This window comes from Telmatherina bonti (assembly GCF_933228915.1).
Source record: "Telmatherina bonti genome assembly, chromosome: 10".
Classification (NCBI taxonomy): Eukaryota; Metazoa; Chordata; class Actinopteri; order Atheriniformes; family Telmatherinidae; genus Telmatherina; species Telmatherina bonti.
The window spans coordinates 39,132,057-39,149,302 of NC_136628.1; the positions used below are offsets into that span (position 1 = coordinate 39,132,057).

Consider the following 17,246-nt stretch of genomic DNA (forward strand, 5'->3'; position numbering starts at 1 on the left):
GATGGGGGGGGGTGCATGTCACCTGAAAGAAATGCTCCAATAAACTGATAAGATCACCTCTACAGAAACTTACTTTGCCTGCTGGGAGAGCTCTTTGGTCATCGTTATTTGGAATGTTGAACAGAAAGCAGATCTGGTTTAATACAGGAAATGCTTAAAAAACAAAGTTTAAGTCACAATATGTTCCCTGCTAAATAAACATGGAGAGATTTAAACTCAATGCTTATTTTTCATGTACCTTCTGAGGGAAACATAGAAACAATGCTTAACCTGTTTTTTTATCAGTGATTTTATCAAAATGTAAAACATTTTATCAAACATTTCAGTTCACAGAGAAAGATGTTTTCTGCATTTTGATAATTAGGACGCAGATAAAGATGATCAGCTTCTCCTCTTGGGGAAATTCCATATCTGTACATCCAAATGGACAGACTGTAAACTGGGCATGAACCTCTTTTACCAGGTAAAACTGCTGTTTGTGGTTTCTGTTGCAGGACAACAGAGCCTGCAGTTACAACACCACAATACAAGAACTGGCAAATCAGAAGGCAGCTAAAACCAGATATGTACTGGAGAAGTTCAATGTAAGTTTATAATTGACGTGTGTGTGTGTGTGTGTTTGTGTGTGTGTGTAGACATCTGAGTGTATAGAATGTACCCTACAACCTTATAACCCCATCATGTTGCTCTACTCCTACTTGTTATTTTAAGTGAAGTTCTACAAGGATGCACCTTTCTGTCCTGTTTTTATTGTTGTTTTGTTCCATGTGTCTAATAATCTGTGTACCTCTGACGGTCAAATAATTTTTATTTATGTCCTAAAAACATGAATAAAAAAATAAAAATAAAGAATAAGCCCTTCCGGGTGAGGACCCGCGCAGCCGCACTAGCCGTGTCCGCAGCAGGTAGCACCATGGCGGCAGCGCACGGCTTGCAGGTGAAACCGGACAGCGGATCGGACTCCGAGTCGGACAGAGACGTCCGCGAGGCCGAACCGATGGAGGTGGAGGAGGGCGAGCTGGAGGCGGAGGACATCTCCGTTAACCGCTCCCTGAAGGAGCTGCTGCCGGTAGGTGTCCGGACCAGGCCGCGGAAAGCCGGGGGCTGGAGTTCGCTGCTGCCCGCGGAGCCGTGCCGCGGCCCGGCGTGGGGGAGACCTGGACTCCCGGGTCTGTCCGGATTTCACGGGAAGCAGTGGTGCTTCGGCTCGGCTCAGTTGATTTCGGTTCGGTTTGGTTTGGTTCGGCTCGGTTTGGCTCGACTCGGCTTGGTTTGAGCTGGGTTGGGTTGGATCGGCTCGGTTACCGGCTCTGTGGGGTCAGGTTTGGTTCGGCTTGGCTACTGGCTCGGTTAGGTTCGGCTTCCGGTTTGGCTCGACTCGACTCGGCTTGGTTCGGTTTGGGTTGGGTTGGGTCGACTCAGCTCGGCTACCGGCTCTGTTGGGTCAGGTTTGGTTCGGTTCGACTCAGTTTGGTTCGGCTCGGCTTCGTTTGGTTTGGTTCGGTTCAGTTCGGCCACCGGTTTGGCTCGATTTGGTTTGGTTTGGGTTGGATCGGCTTGGCTCGGCTCGGCTACCGGCTTTGTTAGGTCAGGTTTGGTTCGGTTCGACTCGGGTTGGTTCGGCTCGGCTACCTTCGTTTGGTTTGGTTCAGTTCGGCTACCGATTTGGGTTGGTTTGGTTTGGGTCGGCTACTGGCAAAGTTTGGTTCGGCTACTGGCTTTGTTAGGTTCGGTTTGGTTCCACTTGGCTCGGCTACCAGCTCTGTTAGGTTTGGTTCAGCTTGGTTTGGTTTGGTTCGGCTCGGCTACCGTTCGGCTTCGTTTGATTAGGTTTGGTTCAGCTCGGTTTGGTTTGGTTCAGTTAAGTTCGGCTACCGGTTCAGCTTGACTTGGCTCTGTTAGGTTTGGATCGGCTCGGTTTGGTACGGTTCGACTCGACTCAACTCGGTTCGGCTACCGACTGTACCTCCATCCCCTGCTGCGGGATGTTTCTTTCCGCGCAGCCTCTGTTTGTGGAAACTAAGAAACCGATAAAAAGCCGAACTTTGGGACATCCACCGCAGGTTGTGTCGCTTCACCCCGAGTTTCCTCAGACTGGGCTGTCCTGGTTCCCAGGGCTTTCTGGAGGTCCAGGTTGTTCCCAGTATGTAAACCAGACTGACCAGCAGCTGTTTGTGGTTTCTTTTGCAGGACACCAGCCGGAGGTACGAGAACAAGGCTGGAGCCTTCATCACCGGGATCGACGTCAACTCAAAGGTAAAACCCCAGAACGGGTCCTCCGGACGCCCTGAGTCCCGTCTCGGTAAGGTGGGGCATGTCTGCCTGCCGTCGGGTCCGCCAGCGAGTAGTGTTTGTAGTTCTGGTTGAATGATCCAGATCGGTCCTGCAGCCGGGCTGCAAACGGCTTCTTATCCGTCAATCTGGACACCTTTCCGTCTGCGGCTCCCTGAAAGCCTTTAGCTCCACATCGAAGCCGGAGGTTCCAACGTGCTGAAACTTCCAGCTGCTCGCTGTGATGTCACGTCGCCGTTGGAAACGTTACTGGTGAGAAACTTTCTAAACGTCCTGATGGAACCGTTGTATTCTCTAAAGCTCGCGTCTCTCACCGCCTTGACGTAAACCAACCTAAAGGTCCGAAACACGACTTTGTACCGTAATGGTAGATTCAGCCTGTTCAGCTGAGCGCTCTGGAGTGCACGCCGCGTGTAAGGCCATGACCAGAACTACCCAAAGCAACTTAAACTAGTACTCTGATGATATTTTCATGAATGGAGAAGAAGACAGGTCATAAACAGAAAGCCGACAGCGATGACGGCATGGAGAGCTGCTATTCACCGGGAAGCAACCGGGCTGCAAGCGACAATAGACCCCCGACACGGAAATCTAAAACTTAACCAAACTGCTGAAGACGTGCAGGACGCGGAGCGGCGTTGCAGCTGGTTACCGTGGCGACTGATGCTCCGCTCCAAGCCATCCAAGTTCAGGAAAACATGCAAGCTGAAGCGACAAACCCAAAACCAGACCAGGAAATATCGTTCAGGTTTACACAATTCCAGAAGATACCAAAGGAACCACATGCAGAAGTTTTCAGAGATCTTCTTTAAATCCGAGGTGTTCCTGACTGTTACGGGACGTCACAGGGTCCCTGGTCCAACGCCACCGCAGAACACCAAGGTCAATAGTAATCTGCGTCCGGTACTCTCCCATTGCGACCGGGACTGTCGCACTGCGACCGGGACTCTCCCACTGCAACCAGGACTGTCGCACTGCGACCGGGACTCTCCCACTGCAACCAGGACTGTCGCACTGCGACCGGGACTCTCCCACTGCAACCAGGACTGTCGCACTGCGACCGGGACTGTCGCACTGCGACCGGGACTGTCGCACTGCAACCGGGACTGTCGCACTGCAACCGGGACTCTCCCACTGCAACCAGGACTGTCGCACTGCGACCGGGACCGTCACACTGCGACCAGGACCGTCGCACTGCGACCGGGACTGTCGCACTGCAACCGGGACTCTCCCACTGCAACCAGGACTGTCGCACTGCGACCGGGACTGTCGCACTGCGACCGGGACTCTCCCACTGCAACCAGGACTGTCGCACTGCGACCGGGACTGTCGCACTGCAACCGGGACTCTCCCACTGCAACCAGGACTGTCGCACTGCGACCGGGACCGTCACACTGCGACCAGGACTGTCGCACTGCGACCGGGACTGTCGCACTGCAACCGGGACTCTCCCACTGCAACCAGGACTGTCGCACTGCGACCGGGACTGTCACACTGCGACCAGGACTGTCGCACTGCGACCGGGACTGTCGCACTGCAACCGGGACTCTCCCACTGCGACCGGGACTCTCCCACTGCGACCGGGACCGTCACACTGCGACCAGGACTGTCGCACTGCGACCGGGACTGTCACACTGCGACCGGGACTCTCCCACTGCAACCGGGACTGTCACACTGCGACCGGGACTCTCCCACTGCAACCGGGACTCTCCCACTGCGACCGGGACTGTCACACTGCGACCGGGACTCTCCCACTGCAACCGGGACTCTCCCACTGCGACCGGGACCGTCACACTGCAACCAGGACTGTCGCACTGCGACCGGGACTCTCCCACTGCAACCAGGACTGTCGCACTGCGACCGGGACTCTCCCACTGCAACCAGGACTGTCGCACTGCGACCGGGACTGTCGCACTGCGACCGGGACTCTCCCACTGCAACCAGGACTGTCGCACTGCGACCGGGACTCTCCCACTGCAACCAGGACTGTCGCACTGCGACCGGGACTGTCACACTGCAACCGGGACTCTCCCACTGCAACCAGGACTGTCGCACTGCGACCGGGACCGTCACACTGCGACCAGGAATGTCGCACTGCGACCGGGACTGTCGCACTGCGACCGGGACTCTCCCACTGCAACCAGGACTCTCCCACTGCGACCGGGACTCTCCCACTGCGACCGGGACTCTCCCACTGCGACCGGGACTCTCCCACTGCGACCGGGACTCTCCCACTCCCATCAACAAGATGGCGATGGTAGCAACCGTCCAATGAGCTTCAGTTCAGCTCTTCAGAAACCTCTGGTCGGCGTCATGGAGGCTCCGCACATCTTTACATGCAGTCCGTGTTTTTGCTCGTCATAAATGTAAGATTTTCCTGAACTAGATCATAGTCGAGATTCTCTCCACATCTGAACTTAAACATTAAGATTCACATCGGACTGCATTGACCTCTCTGCAGACGGAAGGGGTCGCCATAGCAACCAGTGGAATATTCAATCACGGTGGCTCCGACCTGGAGTAATAGCAATATCCAGACATTAAATGATGTGCACGCTGATGTCACTTCCTGTTTGTGTTTGTTTACCAGGAGGCTATAGAGCGAAAAGAGAAGCGAGCAAGACGGTTTCATTTTCATGGCGAGGAAAGCGTCGGCCAGAGGAACGTTCTCCTGGAGAAAGACGCCATGAAGAAAGGTGATTGTTCTAGTCCAACTGGGTTTGTTTACATGTTTGTTCTAGTCCGACTGGGTTTGTTTACGTGTTTGTTGTAGTCCGACTGGGTTTGTTTACGTGTTTGTTGTAGTCCGACTGGGTTTGTTTACGTGTGTTGTAGTCTGACTGGGTTTGTTTACGTGTTTGTTGTAGTCTGACTGGGTTTGTTTACGTGTGTTGTGGTCTGACGGGGTTTGTTTATGTGTTTGTGGTGGTCTGACGGGGTTTGTTTACGTGTTTGTGCCAAGCCATCTCCAGGCTCCGCATGGAGGCGGTCCATGTGACGGGTGTGGACGACATGAGTACGCAGGAAGTCTTCGGCTACTTTAAGGAGTATCCTCCCGCCCACATCGAGTGGATCGACGACACTTCCTGTGAGTCCTGGTGATGTCATAGACTGAAATGCCGTGTGATTGGTCGGTTCAGTTGTTAATTTTACCTGTCCTGTCCAGCATCACAATGTAAAGAACGACTGTCTGTACCGGATTATATCCAGATTAGCACTGTCAACGGAGACATGACTGCACGGCGGACCACGTCGGTACCGTAGACCACGTCGGTACCGTGGACCACGTCGGTACCATATACCACGTCGGTACCGTAGACCACGTCGGTACCGTGGACCACGTCGGTACCATATACCACGTCGGTACCGTAGACCACGTCGGTACCGTAGACCACGTCGGTACCGTAGACCACGTCGGTACCGTGGACCACGTCGGTACCGTAGACCACGTCGGTACCATATACCACGTCGGTACCGTAGACCACGTCGGTACCGTGGACCACGTCGGTACCATATACCACGTCGGTACCGTAGACCACGTCGGTACCGTAGACCACGTCGGTACCGTGGACCACGTCGGTACCATATACCACGTCGGTACCGTAGACCACGTCGGTACCGTAGACCACGTCGGTACCGTGGACCACGTCGGTACCATATACCACGTCGGTACCGTAGACCACGTCGGTACCGTGGACCACGTCGGTACCGTGGACCACGTCGGTACCATATACCACGTCGGTACCGCAGACCACGTCGGTACCGCAGACCACGTCGGTACCGCAGACCACGTCGGTACCATATACCACGTCGGTACCGCGGACCACGTCGGTACCGTGGACCACGTCGGTACCGTGGACCACGTCGGTACCGTGGACCACGTCGGTACCGTGGACCACGTCGGTACCATATACCACGTCGGTGCCGCGGACCACGTCGGTGCCGCGGACCACGTCGGTACCGTGGACCACGTCGGTACCGTGGACCACGTCGGTACCGTAGACCACGTCGGTGCCGCGGACCACGTCGGTGCCGCGGACCACGTCGGTACCGCAGACCACGTCGGTACCGTAGACCACGTCGGTACCGTGGACCACGTCGGTACCGTGGACCACGTCGGTACCGCGGACCACGTCGGTACCATATACCACGTCGGTACCGCGGACCACGTCGGTACCATATACCACGTCGGTACCATATACCACGTCGGTACCGTGGACCACGTCGGTACCGTATACCACGTCGGTACCGTAGACCACGTCGGTACCATATACCACGTCGGTACCATATACCACGTCGGTACCATATACCACGTCGGTACCGTGGACCACGTCGGTACCGTGGACCACGTCGGTACCGTGGACCACGTCGGTACCGTAGACCACGTCGGTGCCGCGGACCACGTCGGTACCGTGGACCACGTCGGTACCGTGGACCACGTCGGTACCATATACCACGTCGGTACCGTAGACCACGTCGGTACCGTAGACCACGTCGGTGCCGCGGACCACGTCGGTGCCGCGGACCACGTCGGTACAGTGGACCACGTCGGTACCGTGGACCACGTCGGTACCGTATACCACGTCGGTACCATATACCACGTCGGTACCGTATACCACGTCGGTACCGTATACCACGTCGGTACCGTGGACCACGTCGGTACCGTGGACCACGTCGGTACCGCGGACCACGTCGGTACCGCGGACCACGTCGGTACCATATACCACGTCGGTACCATATACCACGTCGGTACCATATACCACGTCGGTACCGTATACCACGTCGGTACCATATACCACGTCGGTACCGTGGACCACGTCGGTACCATATACCACGTCGGTACCGCGGACCACGTCGGTACCGCGGACCACGTCGGTACCATATACCACGTCGGTACCATATACCACGTCGGTACCATATACCACGTCGGTACCGTGGACCACGTCGGTACCATATACCACGTCGGTGCCGCGGACCACGTCGGTACCGCGGACCACGTCGGTACCGTGGACCACGTCGGTACCGTAGACCACGTCGGTGCCGCGGACCACGTCGGTGCCGCGGACCACGTCGGTACCGCAGACCACGTCGGTACCGTAGACCACGTCGGTACCATAGACCACGTCGGTACCGTGGACCACGTCGGTACCGTGGACCACGTCGGTACCGCGGACCACGTCGGTACCATATACCACGTCGGTACCGCGGACCACGTCGGTACCATATACCACGTCGGTACCATATACCACGTCGGTACCGTGGACCACGTCGGTACCGTATACCACGTCGGTACCGTATACCACGTCGGTACCGTAGACCACGTCGGTACCATATACCACGTCGGTACCATATACCACGTCGGTACCATATACCACGTCGGTACCGTGGACCACGTCGGTACAGTGGACCACGTCGGTACCGTGGACCACGTCGGTACCGTAGACCACGTCGGTGCCGCGGACCACGTCGGTACCGTAGACCACGTCGGTACCGTATACCACGTCGGTACCGTGGACCACGTCGGTACCATATACCACGTCGGTACCATATACCACGTCGGTACCATATACCACGTCGGTACCGTATACCACGTCGGTACCATATACCACGTCGGTACCGTGGACCACGTCGGTACCGTGGACCACGTCGGTACCATATACCACGTCGGTACCGCGGACCACGTCGGTACCATATACCACGTCGGTACCATATACCACGTCGGTACCATATACCACGTCGGTACCATATACCACGTCGGTACCATATACCACGTCGGTACCGCGGACCACGTCGGTACCGCGGACCACGTCGGTACCGCGGACCACGTCGGTACCGTAGACCACGTCGGTACCGTGGACCACGTCGGTACCGTGGACCACGTCGGTACCGCGGACCACGTCGGTACCGTAGACCACGTCGGTACCGCGGACCACGTCGGTACCGTGGACCACGTCGGTACCGTGGACCACGTCGGTACCGTAGACCACGTCGGTACCGCGGACCACGTCGGTACCGCGGACCACGTCGGTACCGCAGACCACGTCTGTACCATATACCACGTCGGTACCGTGGACCACGTCGGTACCGTAGACCACGTCGGTACCGTAGACCACGTCAGTACCGTGGACCACGTCGGTACCATATACCACGTCGGTACCGTAGACCACGTCGGTACCGTATACCACGTCGGTACCATATACCACGTCGGTACCGCGGACCACGTCGGTACCGCGGACCACGTCGGTACCGCGGACCACGTCGGTACCGAGGACCACGTCGGTACCGAGGACCACGTCGGTACCGCGGACCACGTCGGTACCGCAGACCACGTCGGTACCGCAGACCATGTTGTAAACTGTTGGTAACCGGGATGACTGTCTCCTAGGTAACGTAGTTTGGTTGGACGACGACACCTCCCTACGAGCACTCATCAACACCAGTCGGATGCCCGACCGGGACGCCGTTGCCACGGCGACCAGCGAGCAGCCAGGGGAGCAGAGGAAAGGTGGGAGAAAGCCCTGGAGCCTCTCCAAGCTGCAGTGCATCGTAGGTAAATGCTTCCGTCTGTTGCAGCTCGGTGCTGTCGGGGCTCGGACAACGATGATGATGATGATGATGATGAAGAGGAGGGTGAGGTGGAGGAAGATGATGAGGCGGTGAAGAAGAGCAGTGATGGGGAGGTGGGCCAGCTGGCCAAGGTGGAGGACGGACAGGTAGAGCAGCAGTTACCATGGAGACATGAACGGTTGGTGTTGGTTGATCTCTGACCCAGGTGTGCGTGTGTGTGCGTGTCAGGTGGACGACCTGTCGCGGGCTGAGAGAGAGTCTCTGCTCAGGAACGACCTTCGACCCGCCATCAAACCCTTCAAAGGAAACAAGCTGTTCCTTCGCTTCGCCACGCAAGGTGATGCCGCCCGACATACAGAGACTCCTCCTCATACCATGTAGTCCAGGTTTCATTCGGCAGGATGTTTACGGGCCGGTCCAGAACCAGAACCAGACCTGATGTTTCATGTTTGTGTCCAGATGACAGGAAGGAACCCGGCGCCGCCCGACGCAGCCGCTACTACATGAAGTACGGAAACCCCAACTATGGCGGCATGAAGGGGATCCTCAGCAACTCCTGGTAAGTTGGACCTGTAGGGTCCAACGGGCTGGGCGCCGAGCCGGGTCGGGCGGGGCCGGGTCGGGCGGGGCCGGGCCGGGTCGGGCGGGGCCGGTTCAAGTCTGAACGCTGCAGAGGAACTCATTTGTCAGCAGATACGTCAGAAACGGGTTCCAGTTGTTTCCATACAATGTGGTCATCTTATTGATCATCTTATTGATCATCTTATTGGTCAGCTTATTGGTCAGCTTATTGGTCAGCTTATTGATCAGCATCAAGATGTCAGACCTGTTAACTCTCCTGGGACCAGTTCCATGACTCTAGTTCCAAACCCGGTCCAGATGGTCCAGCAGGCCCGGGATCAGCTGACCAGGTTCTGGAGTGGTTCGCCATGACGACCAGCTTGTTTACGTTTATATAGAATCATAATAGCGTCCCAAATGGCGTTCTGTCGGCTGCATTAGTGGCGCCAAGTCTGGTCCCAGTACGAAGGCTCCTCCCTCTCCTCCCTCCTAGTCCTGATGGCGTGATGCATGATGGCGTGATGCATGATGGCGTGAGGCGTGCGTGTGCGCCGATGTGTTGATCTCGTTGTCATGGTTACAGGAAGAGGAGGTACCACAACCGCCGCATCCAGAGAGACGTCATCAAGAGCAAGAAGCCTCTGATAGGAGACAGCATGGGACACACACCACCATACACACACCGACACTCTGGTAAGAACACACACACACACACACACACACACACACACAGCCAGGAATCAGCTGATCCAGCTGGAGGAAGTGACATCATCAGCTGGAGGAAGTCACATCATCAGCATGTCCTCTGCAGCTGACCTGGTCAACCTGCCCGAGGAGCCCATCGAGGAGGAGGAGGAGGACGAGGAGGAGCGCGGAGACGAGGACATGGACTCTGACGACAGAGTGGTGGAGTACAAGGAAAGAGGCAGGAGCTCCCGATCGCTGGGGGCGGGGCTTCCCAGCCGGGCGGGGCGGTCCCCTTCTCCGTGGTCGGAGTCGGACGAGATGGACTACGACCTGGAGCTGAAGATGATCTCCACGCCATCGCCCAAGAAGAGCAAGAAGATGACCATGTACGCCGACGAGCTGGAAGGCCACCTGAAGAGCATCAGGTGATCATCGGTGGGCGGGGCCAGGCAGACGAGCCAGGATCTAATTGGTTCATTTAACTGTCTTTCTGCTTTTCTCCAACAGAAACCGGATCGGAACGTCAGGACCACAGAACCGGTCCAAGTCCTCGTCCCCCCCCAAGGTGACAGATGTCCGGCAGCTGCTGGAGGAAAAGCGGCAGGGCGGCTCTCAGCACAGGCCACGCCCCCCGGTGGCCGGCGGTGGGAAGACAGGTGAGCTGCCAGGTCGCGGTGTTGGTTCCGACCGTGGTCCCGACCCAGATCTCTAGATTTCCTGATGTCCCCAGACGTCCGGCAGCGGCTCGGTAAGAGACGCTACTCCCCTGAGAGACGGCGCTCTGCGTCCCCCGACACCCCGCAGGAAGGGTCTCCGACCAGAGAGCCAATCAGAGACGTGCATCGCAGACTGGGCGGGGCCAATCGGGACAGCAGAAACGCCAACTCATCCAAAGACAGGAAGTCCGGTAAGACGACTGGTTCTGGTTCTGACCCGCTGACTGACTTCTGGTTTTCGGAGGTCACTAAAATGAATGTTGCTTCGGTGTGTAACTTTGCCAAGAGCATGTCGGACTCGGTAGTTTTCTCTGGTCCCTTGCCAAATTTAATCAGCGATGACATGTTTAGCCGCATGTCATCTTTCAACCGCTGGTTGTCTAGGTGGTGTCCCGATAACAACGTGGGTTTTATAGATAATTGGAGCGCTTTTTGGGGAAAGCCTGGTCTTATTAGGAGAGATGGCATCCATCCCACGTTGGATGGAGCCGCTCTCTTATCTAGCAATATGGACTCTTTTATTAGTCAGCTAAATTGACAACTCAGGGTTGGGACCAGGAGGCAGAATTGTAGTCCTACACACTTTTCTGCAGCTTCCCACCTGCCGCCGCCCACCCAAAACCCCATTCCGACCTTATACACCTCCCCAGCAGTAAGAATTAAACAACACAAAAACACTTCTGGGGTTAATCGTGAAAACCTCATAAAAATAAAAACAATGGATCTAATAAAATCTGAAAATAAGACAATAAAGTGTGGCCTACTGAATATTAGATCCCTCCCAAATAAGTCTTTATTAGTCAATGACTTGATAGGTGATCACCACATTGATTTATTCTGTCTTACGGAAACCTGGTTACAGCAAGAGGATTATGTTAGTATTAATGAAGCTACGCCAGCTAACTATTTAAACTTTCACATTCCTAGAACTACAGGCAGAGGAGGAGGTGTTGCAGCTATCTTTAAGTCAGAATTATTAATTAATCCTAAACACAAAACTAACTATAAATCCTTTGAATTCCTGACATTAAATTTATCTCATCCAAAATGGAATTGAGAGAAACCGCTCCTTTTAGCATTAGTGTATCGCCCACCTGGACCTTACTCCGAGTTTCTGACCAAATTCTCTGATCTCTTGTCTGAGTTAGTGCTGACTACTGATAAGGTCATTGTACTAGGTGATTTTAATATTCATGTTGACCATGAAAATGATAGTTTAAACATTTCCTTTAGCTCTATTCTAAACTCAATTGGGTTTTCACAAAATGTCCATGGAGCCACTCACTCTCATGGTCACACTCTTGATCTTGTTCTAACATCTGGTATTGAGACTGATAAGCTCAAAGTATTTCCTCAAAACCCTGTCTTGTCCGATCACTTCTTATTAACCTTTGAATTCACTTTATTTGATTACTCACTGACCAAAAATAAATTCTACTATAGTAGATGTTTATCAGACAATATTACAAAATTTAAACAATCAATTGAATCAATTTTTTCACATCTACCATGTGTTAGCATGACCGAGAGTCCCCCTTTAAGCCTTACTCCTGCTCAGATTGATCAACATGCTGATACTATAACAGCTTCAATGCGTCCAACCTTGGATAATGTTGCTCCCCTAAAGAAGAAGAAATTAGGTAAGATTATGAAGGCTCCCTGGTTTAATTCCCAGCTTCGAGCTCTAAAACAGGCATCAAGGCGTTTGGAAAACAGATGGCGTTCATCAGGACTAGAGGAGTCTCACTTAACCTGGAAAGAAAGTTTAATTGTATACAAAAAAGCCTTACGTACGGCAAGAACAGCTTATTATTCATCATTGATAGAGGAAAACAAAAACAACCCTCGGTTTCTTTTCAGCACTGTAGCCAGGCTTACTAGGAGCCGGAGCGCTGTGGAGCCATGTATTCCTTTCTCACTTAGCTGTGATGATTTCATGTATTTTTTCAGGAATAAAATTGACACTATTAGAGATCAAATTCACAATATTCTTCCTTCTACTTATAATGTTGAGCCTGTTGTGGTCTCCGAAGCATCCTTAGAACCAGGATCTGACTTGTGTCTAAATAGTTTCTGTCCTGTCCAACCCTCTGAATTAACTAAAATAATAGCTTCATCTAAACCATCCACCTGTATCTTAGACCCTCTCCCAACGAGCCTCTTTAAGGACATTTTCCCTTTAATTAATACATCACTACTAAATCTTATCAATATGTCTTTAGTGACAGGATATGTACCACAATCATTTAAAACTGCTGTAATCAAGCCTTTACTTAAAAAGCAATCTCTGGATCCAGAGGTGATAGCAAATTATAGACCTATATCTAACCTCCCGTTTATGTCCAAAATTCTGGAGAAAATAGTTTCAGCTCAGCTACATGCCCACCTGAGCAGAAATAATTTATGCGAGGAGTTTCAGTCAGGATTTAGAGCTCATCGTAGCACTGAGACAGCATTGGTGAAAGTTACTAATGACCTTCTTATGGCGTCAGACAAAGGACTTGTGTCCGTACTTATCTTGCTTGATCTTAGTGCTGCATTTGATACAGTCGATCATAACATTCTGTTACAAAGACTAGAACAGGTGATTGGAATTACAGGTACAGCGTTAAGCTGGTTTAAATCATATTTATCTGATAGACTTCAGTTCGTTCATGTAAATGACAAGTCCTCCTCACAAACTACAGTAAGTCATGGAGTTCCTCAAGGTTCTGTACTTGGACCAGTACTCTTCACGCTATATATGCTCCCTTTAGGCAAAATTATTAGACAGCATGGAATAAACTTTCATTGTTATGCAGATGATACTCAGATATACTTATCCTTTAAACCAGATGAAACAAATCAGCCCAATAGGCTACAAAATTGTCTCATAGACATAAAGACTTGGATGTCTAGAAATTTTCTCCTCTTAAACTCAGATAAGACTGAAGTAATTCTCGTTGGATCTGAAAAACTCAGAGCTAAATTTTCCGGTTTTGTAATGAACCTGGATGGCATTACTTTAGCTTCCAGTGCTACAGTGAGAAACCTTGGAGTGATATTTGACCCTGACCTGTCCTTTGGCCCACATATTAAGCAGGTTACTAAAACAGCCTTCTTTCATTTACGTAATATAGCCAAAATTAGGGACATTCTGTCTCGGAGTGATGCAGAAAAACTGGTTCATGCTTTTGTTACTTCGAGACTAGATTACTGTAACTCTCTATTACTGGGCTGTCCTAAATATGCCCTGAAAAGCCTTCAGCTGATCCAGAATTCTGCAGCCAGAGTCCTGACCAGAACCAGCAGGAGAGATCATATTTCTCCAGTTTTAGCCTCTCTTCATTGGCTGCCTGTTGAATCTAGAATAGAATTTAAAATCCTTCTCCTTACATATAAAGCCCTCCACAACCAGGCACCACTATATATCAAAGACCTCATTGTTCCTTATATACCAAGCAGAGTACTTCGTTCGCAGACTGCAGGCTTACTTGTGGTTCCTAGAGTCTCAAAGAGCCGAGCAGGAGGCAGAGCCTTTGGTTATCAGGCCCCTCTCTTATGGAATAAGCTCCCAGTTAGTGTTAGGGAAGCAGACACCCCCCCTGGTTCTGGTTCTGACCCGCTGACTGTCTGGTTGTGACCCACAGGTGGGCTGTGGAGCCGGCTGGGTGCAGCAGAGGAGCAGCAGAGCAGGGGGGGCGTGGTCTCAGCGTTCTCTGCATCGGGACAGAAGGGGGGTGGGGATGGCGAGGAGGAGGAAGAGGAGGAGGAAGAATCAACGCTGCAGAGGGTGTGGGGCGCCATGATCAAACAGAAACAGGAGCTTCTGACCCACAAGATAAAGAAGAGTCGCCTGGACAACCTGCCGTCGCTGCAGATCGAGATCAGCCGGGACAGCAGCGACGACTCTGACGCCTGATCCGGGTCTACCTGCCGGACTGGGTCTCCTTCTGGTTCTGATATGTTACATATGTGAGGTCTGATGGAGCAGAGCATGATGGGAAACCGTCCTCCCGCTGTGCTGCGTCGTCTCCCATCAGTCCTTGTTGCCATGGAGATCATCTGTTTCCTGTCTTCGGAACTTGGCGTTGTCTGGACTTCCTGTCCCGTCGTCATCGTGTCCCTACATCGATGAGACAGATCCATGGCACCGATGGACTGGAACTCTGCCGCCGGTCCGCCGCCGGCTTTTATGTTTTGGGTCCAAAGACTGTTTACTGGCAGATGATGATGATGATTAAAACGTGACATTTTATCTGCAATTGAGTTTCTTCATCATTCATGTTTATTAACCTCATGTCCTTTGTTTCTGTCTGGAGACCACCAGGTTAAGACCGCCAGGTTTAGACCCCCGGGTTCAGACCACCGGGCTCAGACCCCCGGGTTCAGACCACCGGGCTCAGACCAGCAGGTTCAGACCACCGGGCTCAGACCACCGGGCTCAGACCAGCAGGTTCAGACCACCGGGTTCAGACCACCGGGCTCAGACCAGCAGGTTCAGACCAGCAGGTTCAGACCACCGGGCTCAGACCAGCAGGTTCATTTAGACCACCGGGCTCAGACCAGCAGGTTCAGACCACCGGGCTCAGACCAGCAGGTTCAGACCAGCAGGTTCAGACCAGCAGGTTCAGACCACCGGGCTCAGACCAGCAGGTTCATTTAGACCACCGGGCTCAGACCAGCAGGTTCATTTAGACCACCGGGCTCAGACCAGCAGGTTCAGACCACCGGGCTCAGACCAGCAGGTTCAGACCAGCAGGTTCAGACCAGCAGGTTCAGACCACCGGGTTCAGACCACCGGGTTCAGACCACCGGGCTCAGACCAGCAGGTTCAGACCAGCAGGTTCAGACCAGCAGGTTCAGACCACCGGGTTCAGACCACCGGGCTCAGACCAGCAGGTTCAGACCAGCAGGTTCAGACCACCGGGCTCAGACCAGCAGGTTCATTTAGACCACCGGGCTCAGACCAGCAGGTTCATTTAGACCACCGGGCTCAGACCAGCAGGTTCATTTAGACCACCGGGCTCAGACCAGCAGGTTCAGACCACCGGGCTCAGACCAGCAGGTTCAGACCAGCAGGTTCAGACCACCGGGCTCAGACCACCGGGTTCAGACCACCGGGTTCAGACCACCGGGTTCAGACCAGCAGGTTCATTTAGACCACCGGGCTCAGACCAGCAGGTTCATTTAGACCACCGGGCTCAGACCAGCAGGTTCAGACCACCGGGCTCAGACCAGCAGGTTCAGACCAGCAGGTTCAGACCACCGGGTTCAGACCACCGGGTTCAGACCACCGGGCTCAGACCAGCAGGTTCAGACCAGCAGGTTCAGACCACCGGGCTCAGACCAGCAGGTTCATTTAGACCACCGGGCTCAGACCAGCAGGTTCATTTAGACCACCGGGCTCAGACCAGCAGGTTCATTTAGACCACCGGGCTCAGACCAGCAGGTTCAGACCACCGGGCTCAGACCAGCAGGTTCAGACCAGCAGGTTCAGACCAGCAGGTTCAGACCACCGGGCTCAGACCACCGGGTTCAGACCACCGGGTTCAGACCACCGGGTTCAGACCAGCAGGTTCATTTAGACCACCGGGCTCAGACCAGCAGGTTCAGACCACCGGGTTCAGACCACCGGGTTCAGACCACCGGGCTCAGACCACCGGGTTCAGACCACCGGGTTCAGACCACCGGGCTCAGACCACCGGGCTCAGACCAGCAGGTTCAGACCACCGGGTTCAGACCACCGGGTTCAGACCAGCAGGTTCAGACCAGCAGGTTCAGACCACCGGGTTCAGACCACCGGGTTCAGACCACCGGGCTCAGACCAGCAGGTTCAGACCAGCAGGTTCAGACCACCGGGCTCAGACCACCGGGCTCAGACCACCGGGCTCAGACCAGCAGGTTCAGACCAGCAGGTTCAGACCAGCAGGTTCAGACCACCGGGCTCAGACCACCGGGCTCAGACCACCGGGTTCAGACTGTCGGGTGGAGATGGGTGGAGACCACCATGGTTCAGGGGCCCCAGGATTGGGTCTGCTGGACGATGTGGTTCTGTTAGCTCCATCGGGTCGTGATCTCCAGCTTTTATTTGAACATCTGCAGCCGAGCATGAAGCAGTCTAGAATCAGAATCTCCAAAGACCATGGACAATATTTCACACCCTTAAAGGGACAGCGTCCCCTCCAGGCGCTGTGGTCCTGGCCAAAGTGAAGGAGTTTTTGTGTTTTAGGGTCTTGATCAGGCATAAGGGAAGAATGGAGAGGAGGATCTGTGCAGTGTCTTCAGTGATGCGGCTCATATCTGGATTAACTGGTCCACCGTGTTCCTGTCCTCACACATGAACCCTATCTGAGACCCAAAGAAAAGCAGTTTTTTATGTGGAGAAAAATAGTTTGTCAGCCAGATTAGAAATTTAAATAACTTGGGAATATTTTCTTCACA

General features: G+C 53.7%; 1 protein-coding gene across 2 annotated transcripts; it reads left to right on the plus strand.

Annotated features, from left to right (window-relative positions):
- The first annotated feature begins 893 nt into the window (after window positions 1-893).
- ncbp3 (nuclear cap binding subunit 3) lies at window positions 894-15,023 on the plus strand. 2 transcript variants are annotated; one of them, XM_079248320.1, is made up of 13 exons: window positions 894-1,069; window positions 2,191-2,256; window positions 4,883-4,988; window positions 5,255-5,380; window positions 8,678-8,797; window positions 8,866-9,005; window positions 9,088-9,196; window positions 9,319-9,418; window positions 10,004-10,113; window positions 10,232-10,532; window positions 10,615-10,763; window positions 10,820-11,014; window positions 14,453-15,023. In XM_079248320.1, the coding sequence occupies exons 1-13, from the start codon at window positions 914-916 to the stop codon at window positions 14,722-14,724; spliced, it is 1,950 nt and encodes a 649-aa protein (XP_079104446.1). In that variant the 5' UTR covers window positions 894-913; the 3' UTR covers window positions 14,725-15,023. The 2 variants fall into 2 exon arrangements, with proteins under 2 accessions (XP_079104446.1, XP_079104447.1); XM_079248321.1 differs by having other exon boundaries at window positions 10,838-11,014.
- Window positions 15,024-17,246: the final 2,223 nt, after the last annotated feature.